The following is a 15447-nucleotide window of genomic DNA, read 5'->3' as shown; positions in this document are numbered from 1 at the left end:
CTTACTGAGAGTCAGTCAGACTAGTGGCAGGGTCCTGGAAGTGGGGACAGTACTTTTCCTGATACCAGCGTCTTGTGATATGGGTAGGAATTCTTTCTTTTTTCCACCCAGCCATGGCTCCATCTCCTCTTGTCTCTTGACTTACTCACCTTTCCTGCCATCCGTCTACTCTTCTGTCAACCCACCCAGCCAGCCTCTCATCCACCTACCCAACCATCTATCCATCTATTGATCAATACGTTAATCAAACCACCAACACAGCCATCCTGTCTCTGCCAACGCACCAGCCCACCTATCCACCCATTTACCCATCCACTACCCTTTGATCCATCCGTAGCCTCCTAACCTGTTTTCTTTCCCTCTGTCCACTTCTATATCTCTCCTCTGATCTGATCTGTTCTACCTGTCTCTTGTTCCATCCGCCCATCTGTCCGTCCATCCATCCATCTATCCATCTACTCAGCCAGTTGTCCACCTGTCTATCCTTCCAGTTAACATTTAGAGGGCCTGTTCTATGCCAGGTGCTGTACTGGGTGCTGGGGTCACAGAAATAAATGAGACGGTTCTTATCTACGAGGAGCTCACAGTCGATTGTAGGTTCCTTCTCTGATCTCATTTCTTCTGTCTCTCTCTTCCTCTGCTCCAGCTGCATAGGCTGCTTGCTGTCCCTTGAACATCCCAAGCCAGTCCTGCCATGTGGGCTTTGCCTGGTGTGCCCCTGCTGCCGGGAAGCCCTTGTCCACAGAGTCCTCAGACTGCTCCCTGCCGTGCCGTGCCCCTCCTCACCTGTCCCTTCCTGATGAACCTTCTTGTGACCATCCTAGAACTGTAGACCTTCTCCAGACCCCTGTCCTGCTTGCTTCTCTCCCAACATTTGCTAGCATTTGCCATGTTACGCATGTACCTGTTTCCTGTCTTCCTGTTCTCCCTCTTCAGATAGATGGTAAACGCCACGGGGTGGAGGCTTTGTTCTGTTCTTTGCTGTATTCTCAGAGCCTAAGACAAACAGTGCTTGGTACACAGTAGGCGCTCAGTAAATACTCGTTGAATGAATGAATGAATCTTGAGAAATGCTAGAATGATAGGGAATGGGAAAAGAGCTATGGATGAAATAGGAGGTGGTGGTCAAGCCATCTTGGGGGCCTTCCAGGGTTCTGGAGAGCTGGAAGCCAGGAGGGGCAGGAGTGAGGGCTAGGATGCTGGAGAAGAAAGTCTGGAACAGGGGATTGTGGCTACAGGTGTGGACTGGAAACTGCAAGCTTGCGGGAATTCGGTGAGGCCATGGGTAGCGCAGAAGATGGGCAGCTGCCCAGCCCTGTGACCGCTGTGAAGGACTTTGAGATCAAGAGTACAGACGGGACAAGGCTCTGTGGGATGCAGTGATGTAGGGGAAGGGGACCTGGCCCTACACCTGGATCTCCTGCGTACTCAGAGATTGGCTCTGGAGGAAGGGACCCTGGCAGGCTGAGCGTCAGTGGGCTCTTGAGAGAGTTTCAGTGAGGCCAGAGTGACTTCTGTGCCAGTGTGTTTGTCTACAGCATGACACTTGCGTGTGACTACGGTTTCATACACACACGCCTACGTGAACACAGCACTTACCCATGACTGGTCATGGTAACAGGTCACACATGTGTGTGATGCACCTTCTTTGCTCAGCCTTGGGGTTTACTGACACTCTCTGAAGATGGCCCTGGCCTGGCCCCATCTGCTGTGTGCAGCCACTCAGGAGGCACCTGAGCTGAAGCCCCTCCTCATCATAGACCCTGACCCTGAGAGGCCAGGGTTTCCAGCATGGTCCTCTCAGCCTTCTTACCTTCGGACCTTTGGGTCCCCCACATCAATACCAGGCCAGGGATGTGTGTATGTGTGTGTGTGTGGGGGGGCCGAGGCTGGTGACCCGCATGGTTGAGGGGCAGTTCAGGTCAGGTGGAGGATGTGGCCCTCCATCAGCTCCTGAAACTCCCCTCAGAAACCCGGGAGGACCGGACGAAGCGCCTTTTCCGCCACTACACAGTGGGCTCCTATGACAGCCTCACCTCACACAGGTACAGGTGGAGGCGGGTGGGCAGGTGGGCAAGGGCAGGCATGCATGCGGATGGGACGTCAGACACGGAGGGAGGACGTACGCTGGTTGAGGAGGCCTGGGGATGAGGAGGTCAGAGGACAGGAGGTGCTGCCCACCGCTATCTTCTGCCTTCCTGTGTGGTCCAAGGGCAGCTGGCGGGGTGGGCTGTGCCTGTGGGGTCCTGTTTAGGGCACACCCAGGGTTGGCCTGGCCTGCTGTGCTCTCTGGCAGGGCTCTCCTCACCCCTCCCTGCTTTCCTCCACCAGTGATTATGTCATTGATGACAAGGTGGCCGTCCTACAGAAACGGGACCATGAAGGCTTTGGTTTTGTGCTCCGGGGAGCCAAAGGTAATGAAGGATAGGCGGCAGCATGAGTGTGTAGGGCTGGAGTGTCAGGCCAGCGGGGCTGCACATTGCCCGGGTATTTCTGGTCTCTGCTCCTCCTCTCTGCTCTCCTTCCAGCCTCACCCCTGCCCCACTCCCTCCGTCCCCGCGGGTTTGGCCCCTGCCCCCTTGCCTTGCCGCGATACGCTCCTTGGCTGGCCCCACCCCGCCTTGCCCCTCTGCTCTGACTGTATTCTTGGTCTGGAATGTCTCGGTACAAGGCCGTAGTCCCTTGGCCCTGGCGGTCTCCAAGACCTCTACTGGAGCATGTGTAGTGGAGGGGGAGGCCTTTGTCACGGGGCGGGGGGAGGATCTGTACCCTGGGCAGCCCTGCCCGCTCAGGGAACCTTTGTTGAGCGTGGCGAGCCACCTGTGGGAGGTTCCTGTGTGGCAGCTGCTCCCAGCTGGGCCATGGTCCCTAACGCCCACCGCACCCCTGCCCTGCAGCAGAGACCCCCATCGAGGAATTCACGCCCACGCCCGCCTTCCCTGCGCTCCAGTATCTTGAGTCGGTGGATGTGGAGGGTGTGGCCTGGAGGGCCGGGCTGCGCACAGGAGACTTCCTCATTGAGGTGAGGCTCATCCTTACCTGTGCAGTCAGGTGGGGCGCTGACCTCCGAGCCCCGAGGTGGACACACCTGGCACATCCCCACCACGCGCCTGTCTGTCCCAGGTGAACGGGGTGAACGTGGTGAAGGTTGGCCACAAGCAGGTGGTGGCTCTGATCCGCCAGGGCGGGAACCGCCTCGTCATGAAGGTTGTGTCTGTGACAAGGAAACCCGAAGAGGATGGGGCTCGGCGCAGAGGTGAGGGGCCAGGCTTCAGACCTCTGTGCTCAGACTGTCCCCTCTGACACCTGACTTTAGACCTTTGACCCCAGGCCCACTTTCCTCTCCCCACCCCCTGACCCTAGACTGTTGACGTCAGACGCCTCAACCTAGGCAGTGTCTGCCTTCAGGGCCTGGTGCCTTCCTGACCCCCATGTCAGACCGCCAGAACGCCAGCCCCGGCCCCCAGCCTCTGACCCCTGACCCCACTTGCCCCTCCTCAGACCCCCACCCCCTCCTTCCCGGCGTCCCCCCAGCCCCTGGCGAGGAAGAGCCCTCCTTCCCGACACTGCCAGCAGCTGCCTGGAGGCCGGGGTTGCCATAGCAACTGTGAGGTTGACGCTGCCGCCGCTTATTGTCGGAGGGAAGGGGGAGGCGGCACCTGAGGGAAGAGGAAAAGCGTCTTCTCCCCGCGACGTCGCGGCACAGCCTGGGCCCGGGAGGCCCTGCCAGCCTGGGCTGCCCGGCCCCGGTCCCAGCTCGGCTGCCCACAGCCCAGTCCCCAAGGGGCAGTGGCCTCCAGGGCCTGGGGGGAGCCCCGGAGCAGCAGAGGCCCCGCCTGCCGGGAGACCCCTCCCAGCCCCCACCTCATGGCTCTGGTGCCCCCTGGCTCAGCCCTCGGAGCCTGCTGGGTGGGCACTCAGGCGTGAGCTGGCCGGCACTGTGACCCCCACTTGGGCCCTTGACCACCTGCCTCCTGAGGCCCCAGCCAGCCACCCTGGCCCCGCCGGGCCCTTGGCACCCCCTGAGCTCCCAGCGCCATGAAGAAGTTTGCATCTAGCCGCAGCCTGAACAAGATCCTGGCGCAGTGCGACTCATCCTCACGGGAGTACGAGGAGATCCAGGCGGTGGAGCGCAAGTGGCACCTGCACCTAGCCACGCCGCGCTGCCTGCTGCTGGACAGGAGGTCCAAGGCCTCCCTCTTCTTTGCAGCCCCACCGCCCCCCAAGAGGGCCCCCAGCACCACGTTGACTCTGCGTTCCAAGTCCATGACGGCAGAACTTGAGGAACTTGGTGAGCAGCAGGGGTGGACAGTGGGCAGACAGCCCAGGGGGGGAGGCCAGGCAGTGTCAGCTGGGGCCATAGCTAGGCAGAGACAGAAGGGAGGAAGGACAGACATATGGACGGGTCAAAGGTAAATGGGTGGGTGCTGGAGTGGTGAGGAGGGGAACGGCTCGCAGATGGCATGAGGGCTGGAGATGGGCAGGAAGCAGGACCTGGCCCACCAGTATGTTTGTGTGCATGTGCACCTGCTGCCTCTGGCTCTGCACACCTTCAGTTTGACTTTACTCCTTCACTGCATCAGAGTGAGGAAGGAGCAGGGCTCCTGGGCCCTGTCCCAGCTCTGCGGGCACTAGCTGTGTGATCTTTGTGCTTATTTTTGCCTCCTTAGCCCCTGTTCACTCGTCAGCTAAGGAGGGGTTACAGTGAGCTGCTGACCTTACAGGGCTGTGTGACCATCACTAGTGTGATGATAGGACAGACCCCCATGAGCTACAAGAGACAAATAAGAGTGTGTCAGGGCTTTGATGGGGCATGTTGTGGGCATGATTCTGGGATGACCCCCAATAGCCTCACTGTGGGCATGTCTTGATATATGTGACCGTTAGTAGCTTCATCATAGGCATGTCCAGATAAATATGACTGTGTCCTGACATATGTGGCAGTTAACGATGGGCATGTCTCAATATACATGACTGTTGGCATGCTCTATCTTCCTGTAATTCAAACCCAGTTCTAGTCCCAGACTTTACTGTGGCTCTAGCCTTAGAAGCAATGCTGCCTCTGGTCCTGGGCTGAGTTCTGACATAGTCCTGGCCACAGGAACGGCCCCGATCCTGGTTCTAGACTGACCCTCAACCCTGGGTTCAGGCTTTGTTCTTCCCCAGCCATGGAAAGAACACTTACCTGTCCCCCAGAATTACTGCTGACCTTATTAATAGAGTGATCCTTGACCCTGTCCTGGCCACAGGTTGAGCCACCTCCCCTCTCCCCTCCACCCCATTCCAAGCAGGTACTCTTGACTGCAGTGTAGGAGGAGGAGGGCAGCCACCAAAGGGTCATACTTTTCTTCTCCATAAATATTCTGAATAGAGTAAAACTCAAAAATAGATAGCTAACTCAAAACAAAGGAAGAGGAATTTCCCAGGTCTCAAGAATGAAGAGAGAAATTAGTTAAGAAAGTGAGAGGAAGTTAGTGTCCAAAAAGGCTTGGGACAGTGTATACCCTAAGGGCAGTGGTCGGGGCTCTGAAGCTTCTGCAAAGCCAAGACATGTAGCCATGAACCCATGAGAAGTGGGAAAACTGGAACCGAGCCCAGGGACTGGCATTAGCATGAAAAGAAATGGAAATCATAGAAGAAAAAGAAAGACACAAAATAAAGTGTTTAAATACAATGTTTGGGATGCCTGGGTGGCTCAGTGGTTGAGCGTCTGCCTTCAGCTCAGGGTGTGATCCTGGAGTTCTGGGATCAAGTCCTACATCAGGCTCCTTGCATGGAACCTGCTTCTCCTCCATCTGCCTATGGCTCTGCCTCTGTCTCTGTGTTTCTCATGAATAAATAAATAAAATCTTAAAAAAATGCAATGTTTAAGGAAACTAACAACTCATAAAGGACAGGACAGTACAAAAAAAAAAAAAGGAATAAGCAGAGTTTAAAAGGACTGTTACTGAAACAAAAAGTATAGTCCCTGAGATGAAAAAAAAAATCCATGACTGAGATAAACAGTATACTAGATTCAATTGAAGAAAGAAACCGTGAATTAGAAGATCATTCTGAGGAAATTACCCAAAATGCAGCACAGAATGTAGGGAGATGCAAACTATCAAAAGCAGAGAAGAGATAATGGAGGACAAGTGAGAATATCCGGGTCTAACGAGAATTCCAGAGGGAAAGAATGAACTGATTGGGGAAGAGGCAATATTTGTAGAGTAAATGGCTAAGAATTTTCTGAAATTGAACAAGGACATGAAATTCTATTTTGAAGAGGCTCCAAGCAAGGCAATAAAAACAAATCTACATCTAGATCTGTCATAGTAAAACCTCACGACCCCACAGACAAAAGAAAATTTTTACCTACCAAAGCAGCTGGATAACTCAGAAAGGATCAATGGCTAGAATGGCAGCAGACTTCTCATCAGCAATAGTAGATTCTAGAAGACGATGGAAAAATAACCTAAAAGTCTTGAATCAAAAATGCCTTTCCACCTAGAATTCTATACCCAGCTAAACGTGCTCATTGAAGAGTGAGGCAGAGAGGCCAGTAGACCTCTGGCCTCAGGGTCACAAGGGTCCAAGACTAGCCATGGGGAACTGATCCATCACACTGATGGAGGCTCCAAACTGATCAGTAAACCAGTATCAGTGGGTGGCTGGGTCTGGCTAGACACCAGACCAAGGCTGTAGTGGGTGGGTCCTGGGAGTCTCCTTCCAGAGGCTGTCATGTCATGTCACGTAGCCATGTTCAGCTACATGTTCAGAAGGGACCCTCCAAGTTCTGCTTGAAGAGGTGCATGGGCATCTAGGGACCAGGGGACTGAGCCCCATGGAAACAGAAGAGTGGCCTTCCACTCTGTGGGGTGCTTCTGTGTGAAGAAACCAGTGAGTAGAAGAAGAGCCTCCTTCCTCTCTGCACTGCTCTGGGGCACTCCTGCTGCTGGGTGGCAGGATTAGTCTACACACCCTTGTCTTCCAGAGGGGCTTGCTCTTGCTGCCTCAGGTCAGCATTGTTTCCACCAGGTTTTACCCAAGCAGAGTCTGGGGGAGGACAAAGGGACAGCTTAGCACAGAGCCACCACCCATACTGCTGAGTGAGGGGTCATAGCTTTTATTGAAGCTGGACCCAGACTCTCTATGTAGCTCCCTTCAGAGAAGGAGACGCCACTGCTGCCCCTGGAGGAGAGCTGTTCTGGGAAGCCAGACCACTGGCTGACTTTCTCTAGGTTTGAGGAAGCCAGGCCAGCATCAGGGTTTCCCCAGGTACCCGAGGGATCACCCCATGATCCAGCACTTGTGCTTTTATAAGACGGAAATAAGACCTGTTGGTTCATTACCAGCATAAACATGCCAGCTCTCTGTTGCACTGTTGAGAAGTGATAGAAGCTGTTAGGGTGCTGTGGTCTATTGAGAGATGACTTGAACATCTGGAAAGAAAGGAAGTGTGAGGCCACAGAAAAAGCAGGTGGCAAAGGTGGGAGCTCATGCCCAAGTGGCTTCTTGCTGCTCGGTGGGTGTTGGGGAGAAGTCAGGTCCTGCGGGAGGGAGAAGAGGTAAAGAGCATCCTGGTGGGGGATGGTGTGGGCAGAGGCGATGCCCAGAAAATGAGGGCCTGGGGTGGCTGGCAGAAATGGGAACGAGAGGAACAGGTTGGGGTAGGAGCTCTCCTTGTAAGTGGGGTGGCAGGAGGAGGAGGAAAGGTGGGACACTCTCCGTGCCCTTCGGCATGGGGGGGACTCCTGTGGTCACCACATATTCACCTGCTTGAACCAGTAATATGCTGGGGCTGCAGAGACGGTGGAGACTCGGGACAGGGAGGGCCTCGGAGGGTCTGAGCCCCTCCTGTCCATCTGCTTTCTGGAGAAGTCTGGAACTTTTGGGTCACTTTTTCTCTTGCGATGAGAATGCTGGGGCAGGTGCCATGCCCGCGTGTGGTTCTTGATTGGCTGTGGTCTGGCAAACACATGGGCCTGCCCCTTGCTGGAAACGCACTGCACAGAACACTCAGGGGTGATCACTGAAACTGTCAGTGGCCTCTGAACTTGGGTGTTTGGGGGGGGGGGGAGGGGTTGCCTTTTTTCTGAACAGTTGATGGAACCAAGTGTATGTGGCCATCTGCACATGTGCGTGCATGTTTGTGTGTGCATGAGCGCATCCATGCATGCGTGTGAGTGGAAGTGCATGAATGTGTGTGCATGTGCTTGTACGTGCACGTGCACAAGCATATGTGCCTGCTCGTGGTGGTTTCTGCCTTGAGTTTCAAGCCACATACGAACTCGGCATTTGGGCACAGCTGCCCCTTAGGGTCTGATGGGGGGTGTAGGCAGGGAACCTGGGAGGTCCTGGCTGTTGGGAGGGCTGGGAAGTGGGAAATATGGGAAGTGGGAGAGGGAAGGGGCCCGGATGCTGAGGGACGAAGCCTGCCTCTTACCCCTTTGCTTTGTTTCTTGATTGCAAGCCTCCATTCGGAGAAGGAAAGGGGGTGAGTCATCTGCTGGGTCCCCAACTTTACCTGATCCCCGTACAGGGAAGTTTCTGTTCAAGTCAGGGGGCCTAGAAGCTGGGGCTGTGCCTCCCTGTTGGCCTTGTCCCTGGGGATCTGGTGTGGGTACAGCGGAGGGAGCTGGGGAGGGATGGAGGGGGAGTTCCCAGGGGTGTGGCTCTGTGGGGATGTGAGGGCCCCAGAGGCAGCCTGGGGAGGCAGAGCAGTGCCACTTCCTGGAGCTGGGTGGGGCAAGGGTTCAGCGGGCCCAGCTGGGGGGTCTGCTCAGCTCGGGCCTATGCTTTCTTGCTGTTTTCTGGGGGCTCCTTGTGCCTGATGCGTGAATCCCATTTCTGTGCCGACTCTTTGTGGGGTCAAGCCCAGGGCTGCTGACAGTGCCTTCTGAGCAGGGGTCTGGGCCCCGTAGCATGGGAAGGGGAGCTTGGAGCCCCTCTGCCCAACATAGCCTGGGCTGCTGACCTCACCGCCCCCTGCCCCTCCAGCAGTTCCCCTGTGTCCTTCCAGGCTCCTTCCTATATGTGTCCAGCCTCCATGTGGGGGCAGAGTCTGAGGTCCTGCATCTAGTGAGGTCTCAGGATCTGGCCTTTGCCAGCCTCCTCCATGTCTCGAGTGGACAGGGGACTCTTCTTGGGCTGAATAGGAGTCAGAGCCGGATGGAAGCCTGAGGTGGCTTTGCGGTCTCAGGCACGTGTCTGTGTGCCTGGTGTCTGCTCCTCACTTCGCCGTGCCAGGGAAACACTGGTGCCCCGTGTCTGGGCCCTGACTCTCCAGCATGGCCTGCAACCTGACCCTCAGAGCTCTCCTGTTGCCCCTCCCCCAGTGCCAGGTGAAGTGCTCTCCAGGTATTAAAGCTAGGTCCCCTCTAGGGACGCTTTCCTTCGCCCTGTGAGACAGACACACAAGCTATTTCTGGAACAGTTTGGTTGTGTCCTTAGCTCATTAGCGGGGCTCCCAGGGTGCTATGCTGTGGCCTGTGCACTTCTTTAAGTTGTAAGGGAAGTGTAAGGGAAGTGACGTGATAGTGCATTGCTCCTGTGGCCCCTCATTCCTGCTCGGGCTCCGGTGGCTTCAGCATCTGTGTCCCCACCTCATGCGGGATCCTTACACCCGGTGTATGTGAGGCTGACAGGAGTGTCCCTTCCCAGTGCCCCAGACCTGCTTCCTAATGGATCTTATTTTCTTTTTTAAGTGTCTAAGATAATTTATTTAAGAATTTATTTTCTAGGGGCACCTGGGTGGCTCAGTGGTTGAGCATGACTCCGAGGTCCCGGGACCGGGTCCTGCACTGGGCTCCCTACATGGGGCCTGCTTCTCCCTCTACCTGTGTCTCTGCCTCTCTCTCTGCATCTGTCATGAATTGAAAAAAAAAAAAAAAAAAAGAGGTATTTTCTAATAATGGTGGGGATTGTTGTCAAGCTCACCAGGTCGTAGTTTGCAGAATTCTTGCTTCTTTTCCTTTTGGAAAGCATTCTTGCCGGGGCTCAGCACTGTTCTCCACGTCCAGTGGTACTTGCTCTGCTGACTTCATGTGTACACTGCTTGGTTTCACCTGGGCCTAGAGATGCGGCTTCTACACCCCACGTGCCCCACGGAAATGTTTCCTCTCCACTCATGTCTTTATGTCTGCAGTTCCTGGATAACACGGTTGTGAAGTCTGATTTCTTACTGGATCTGTGGTCTGGAGCACTTTCTCTCTCAGAGCTTCATTTCTTGGGTAAAACAAGGGCAGTATCAGCATCTTCTTTGTATGGTTTTAAGGGATGAAGGGTCATGGGAAGCTCTTCTAACTGGAAGTCACCAGGGACTGAATGAAGGGTAGTGATGGTGATTTCATCTTCCAAAGGGAAGTTGCCTGCTTATCACCCAGACAAGAGGACGGCCCTCTCACGAGCCCTCCCTGCGGCGCTGGGAGCCACGCATGGGGCCTGCGAGCTGGTCTGCAGGTGGATTTGTTGAACTCCCGTGCTCTTTGGGGCCCAGACTGGGCGCTCGGGACATGCAGGGGAGAGGATGGGCTCTCCTGGGAGCCCGCCAGCTCTGCAGGAGCTGAGGTGTAGTGTGTCTTCGGTGCTGACGCCGAGCCAGGCGGAACTGGAGCGCTTTTTGCGTGTGGGTCCATTCTTACAGCCGTCGCTGAAGCAGCTGCCGTTTTCACGACTGCTTCGTCAGATAAGGAAACTGAGTCACAGGGAAGTTAAGTCAGGACAGACTCCGTATGCCAAACGGGTCCGGCCTGGGCTGGGTGCTGGCAGCTGGAGGGACTGACTTCTTTCCCCTGGCAGTTGCTGGGTGGGCTGCAGAGGGAGAGCCAGGGGGAGCCGGGGAGGTGTTGGCGAGGTGACGGGGCCCTGGTGACAGGCCAGGCTGGCCCCGACACAGGCCTCTGGGGTTGGCAGAGGCTCAGGGATGAGTGGGGTGCCGTGGGGCCGCCGAGGCTCGGGAGCTGGCCCCACCGCCGCTGGGCTGCACGAGCTGCACCCGACGCACGACCCTCGTGCCCGCAGAGCTGCTGGTTCTCACACACGTGCTTAACAAAATTTTCAAGTCACATGGATAATCAAAAGCCCCACTTTAAAAAACATTCAACAGCTTTAATAAAAAACAAGCAAACAGAGCTTTTCTTTATGATGGATTTGGGAAGAAGGCTGCGTGAGGCCTTCTGGTGCCTTTGCCGGGCTCTGGCCTCATTTGCCTCGCAGGGCTGCTGGGAGTCCCTCCAGCCCCCCACCCGCCACCCCCCACCTCTCCCCCGCCAGCATCGTCCTCTTCTCCCACTTCCCACCCATCGCGGGGCTGCTTCTCTGTGGATGAAGTTTTTTGGGCCTCCTGGCCTCAATGGGAGTCGTCTTTTTAGGTCCCTCACCCGGGACTGTGACTTCTGTCTTCAGTAGTATCCCGTCCATCCGTTCCGGGCTTGTTCTGTCTTCGATGGGCACCTGCTGTACACTGGGCCTTGTCCGGGGCTTGTCCTGGGCTTGTCCTGGCCCTTGTCCTGGGCCTTCTCCTGGGCTTGTCCAGGGCCTGTCCTGGCCCTTGTCCCGGGCCTTGTCCTGGGCCTTGTCCTCGGCCTTGTCCTCCAGGAACGGCTTAGCTTGTGGTGCAGCAGAGCCACAGACACACGAGAGACACCAGGTGCTGAGGACGGGACGGGGAGAAGGGAAACAAGTTCAGAAAGCCTTTGGGCTCCAAGCATGCTGTTCCCCTCCCCCACCCCCAGGTCCTCTCCCTTGTGGCCAGTCAGGTGTGTCCTGGAGTGCAGTGGTGACCTGGACGCCCCTGAGCCCACGGCGGCCCGGCTGGGGTGGGACTCAGAGGGGATGCGTGATGCTTGGCTCCCAGGCTCCCCAGGCTCGGGTCCGGAGGAGGGGGCGCAGGGTGCCGGGCCCCGGGGGGAGGACGCAGCAGTGGGGCTGCACGGGCATGGGGCAGGTTCGGCATCCACGTGGCTGAGTGATGCCTCCCTCGGCTGTGCAGAGAAGCTGGATGAGATCCTGGCCGCCGCCACGGAGCCGACCCTGAGGCCGGACATCGCGGACGCCGACTCAAGAGCCGCCACTGTCAAACAGCGGCCCACCAGTCGGAGGATCACCCCTGCCGAGATCAGCGTAAGTCGCCCCAGCAGCTTTGGGGCCCGGGGAGGCAGGGGGTGGGGGGAGCTTGGGGGTCCGAGCTCCATGGCCCCTGCAGGCTGGCTGTGCATTTTTCTGGGGTGGGAGTCCATCACTTGGCCCCTGCTCTCCAGGGCTGGGGGTGAAGGGCCTTGTGGCTTCCCTTGCACGCAGGGCATCAAGCCCGCACAATGGCCCCAGTTTAACATCTCGCTGAGCTCTCACTCCTCACACTGTGGGTTTCAGGAGCCCTGCACAGCCACACCCTGCACCACCTAGACGCCCCCCAGCCCTGTGGGGGCACCTCTTGTGGCCACTCCCCCAGCGGCATCCACAGCCACCCTACCCAGCGCTCCCCGCTCCCCGCGGGCAGGGCCTGCTCGCAGTCCTGGCTCAGGGCTCCGTCAGTGCCAGTGCCCCTGGGGTGGTGTATGTTTGGTCCCAGGCTTAGGAGCATGGCTGGGGCTGGGTGGAGACCTGGGGGCCCCGGTGCCCCAGAACCTCCGTATAACCCACCAACTCCCACAGTCTCTGTTTGAGCGCCAGGGCCTCCCAGGCCCAGAGAAGCTGCCCGGCTCCCTTCGGAAGGGGATTCCACGGACCAAGTCTGTAGGTACGGTGGGAATGGGGCCGGGGTGGATGTGGGGCTCGACGACCCTGTCTCCCAACCCTCTACTGGGGTTTCCAGTTTTTCCCCCGAGAACTGCTCTCCCAGGTCACAGCCCAGGAATCTCCTTCTTTGTGAACGTATGTGGGTCAGTCCTTCCCCCAGTCCAGAGACACTGTGCGGAAGAGACCTTGATGCTTCCTTTCTCCATCCACTGTCCCCCTGTCCAGCAAGAGACCCCTGCCCCCCATCCACCTCTCCCCGTCCAGCATGTGCCCCCTGCTCCCCATCCACCTCTCCCCGTCCGGCGTGAGCCCCCTGCTCCCCCGTCCACCTCTCCCTGTCCAGCGTGTGCCCCCTGCTCCCCACCCACCTCTCCCCATCTGGTGTGAGCCCCCTGCCCCCCCGTCCACCTCTCCCCATCCAGCATGTGCCCTGCTCCCCATCCACCTCTCCCCGTCCGGCGTGAGCCCCCTGCCCCCCCGTCCACCTCTCCCCATCCAGCGTGTGCCCCCTGCTCCCCATCCACCTCTCCCCGTCCGGCGTGAGCCCCCTGCTCCCCCGTCCACCTCTCCCTGTCCAGCGTGTGCCCCCTGCTCCCCACCCACCTCTCCCCATCTGGTGTGAGCCCCCTGCCCCCCCGTCCACCTCTCCCCATCCAGCGTGTGCCCCCTGCTCCCCATCCACCTCTCCCCGTCCGGCGTGAGCCCCCTGCTCCCCCGTCCACCTCTCCCTGTCCAGCGTGTGCCCCCTGCTCCCCACCCACCTCTCCCCATCTGGTGTGAGCCCCCTGCCCCCCCGTCCACCTCTCCCCGTCCAGCATGTGCCCCCTGCTCCCCATCCACCTCTCCCCATCTGGCGTGAGCCCCCTGCCCCCCGTCCACCTCTCCCCATCCAGCGTGTGCCCCCTGCTCCCCATCCACCTCTCCCTGTCCGGCGTGAGCCCCCTGCTCCCCCGTCCACCTCTCCCTGTCCAGCGTGTGCCCCCTGCTCCCCACCCACCTCTCCCCATCTGGTGTGAGCCCCCTGCCCCCCCGTCCACCTCTCCCCGTCCAGCATGTGCCCCCTGCTCCCCATCCACCTCTCCCCATCCGGCGTGAGCCTCCTGCCCCCCCGTCCATCTCTCCACGTCCAGCGTGTGCCCCCTGCTCCCCATCCACCTCTCCCCATCTGGCATGAGCCCCCTGCCCTCCCGTCCACCTCTCCCCGTCTGGCGTGAGCCCTGTGCCCCCCCCGTCCACCTCTCCCCATCTGGTGTGAGCCCCCTGCCCCCCCCGTCTACTGTTCCCAGTCCAGCATGTGCCCCCCGCCCTGCCCCATCCACTGTTCCCCCCACTTCACCTCCTGTCCACCTCTACAGGTGCCTCCTGCGCCCCCATTCACCTCTCCCCATCCAGCTGAGCTCCTTCACGCTCCCCATCCAGTGTGCCACCTTCTTGTACCTTCCGTGGACACCAGCATCCCTCTCCCTGTGTCCTCTACTCCTACCCTGGGTGCCTCCTATACTTCCCCTTCCCTTGAACCTGCCTGGCCACCGCCCCCCCCCCCCCCCCCCAGTACTTTTCCATATCTCTCTTCTTCCCAGAAGGCGCCTATATCTGCTACCTCCTGTCCCTCCCCTGCTCCTCAGCCCGGGGCAGGCTAGCTCTATCCATACCTAAAACTGACCTGCTGTAACCCGGGGGTTCTCAGGGCACTCCTTCCGGTGGACACATGAACTCTCTTACCTCAACTAGCATTTGATATGTTTGTCTCTTCCTCCATGACAGTCACCTTCCCAAGGTTTTAGGACATTTCTTGGTCCTTCCTTCAGTTCTTAGGCTTTACCTATTCAGTCTTTAATGCCCCTCCCCCCCCAACCAAATGTAGGTCCTTCTCAAGGCTGTGTCCTTAGCCTCTTTGCCTTCTGCACCTGTTTCCTTGGGACCTCATGCCCCACAGCTACTGTCACACCCCACACTTAGCCATCTCTCTTGATCCCAGATGGGGTCATCTCGCTAGCCCCACCCAGTGCTTGTCACTCTAGGCATCTAATCCCCCTCCCCTGCCCACCTGTCCATCCATTCACTGACCAGTCCACTTGTCCATCTATCTACCCTTGTCCACCCCGCCACATCCATCATCTGTTCACCATCATAGTAAACACCTATTTAACACTTACTGTCACACTGTGTTTTATGGACACTGGTTCATTTAATACTTCAGTGACCCTGTTGAGGTGATATTACAGATGAGGAAGCAGGTAAAGAGGTAAAATGACTTCCCCAAGGTCACACAGCTGCCTCCCCTGTCTTCTGGTAAGACCCGAGGCCAGCCGACTGTCCAGATCTGGCCAAAGGGGGCTTTCTGCAGAGAAGATACCACCCACAGCCCTCTGGTTGACCCCCAGTGGGCTCTTCATTGCCTTGGGGGCCTGGGCACCTGCCCTAGCCCTAACCTACTTCATCTGGGGACATTTATCTCTGTTTCCCTCTTACTTGGGTGTACCAGAATTTGCTGTTCTGCACTTGGCCTCGCTCTGCCCAGAGGGCCTCTCAGCGCGGCCCCGGTGCAGCTCAGTGCTGTCCTGCTGGGTGTGAGCCTCTTGATTCCTCCGGACCCTCCTGTGCTCAGTCCATGATTGAGTGAGTCGGGTTCATCTTTGGTTCCCTTGGCGTGGCCTGCTGCTTGTCACCAACATGCATGTTGGCCAAGGTTCTCACCTCTTGTGGCCCTGGGCACATGATTCAGTCCTT

General features: G+C 57.7%; 1 protein-coding gene across 6 annotated transcripts in view; it reads left to right on the top strand.

The window, feature by feature from the left end:
* Positions 1-15447, top strand: part of SHANK3 (SH3 and multiple ankyrin repeat domains 3) — a 47110-nt gene that overhangs the window by 18867 nt on the left and 12796 nt on the right. For 5 of the 6 annotated variants that reach the window (XM_038550070.1, XM_038550075.1, XM_038550076.1 and 2 more), the window contains exons 13-20: positions 1970-2045; positions 2332-2414; positions 2898-3022; positions 3124-3256; positions 4211-4291; positions 8453-8476; positions 11972-12102; positions 12634-12718. In XM_038550070.1, coding sequence (XP_038405998.1) covers positions 1970-2045; positions 2332-2414; positions 2898-3022; positions 3124-3256; positions 4211-4291; positions 8453-8476; positions 11972-12102; positions 12634-12718 — 738 coding nt within the window. The remainder of the gene's footprint in view (positions 1-1969; positions 2046-2331; positions 2415-2897; positions 3023-3123; positions 3257-4210; positions 4292-8452; positions 8477-11971; positions 12103-12633; positions 12719-15447) is intronic. The other variant, XM_038550072.1, reaches the window with a different exon arrangement.

Source organism: Canis lupus, chromosome 10, assembly GCF_011100685.1.
Source record: "Canis lupus familiaris isolate Mischka breed German Shepherd chromosome 10, alternate assembly UU_Cfam_GSD_1.0, whole genome shotgun sequence".
NCBI classification, from domain to species: Eukaryota; Metazoa; Chordata; class Mammalia; order Carnivora; family Canidae; genus Canis; species Canis lupus.
Note: the sequence above shows the minus strand (reverse complement) of the source record. Positions and strands in the feature narration are given on the sequence as shown.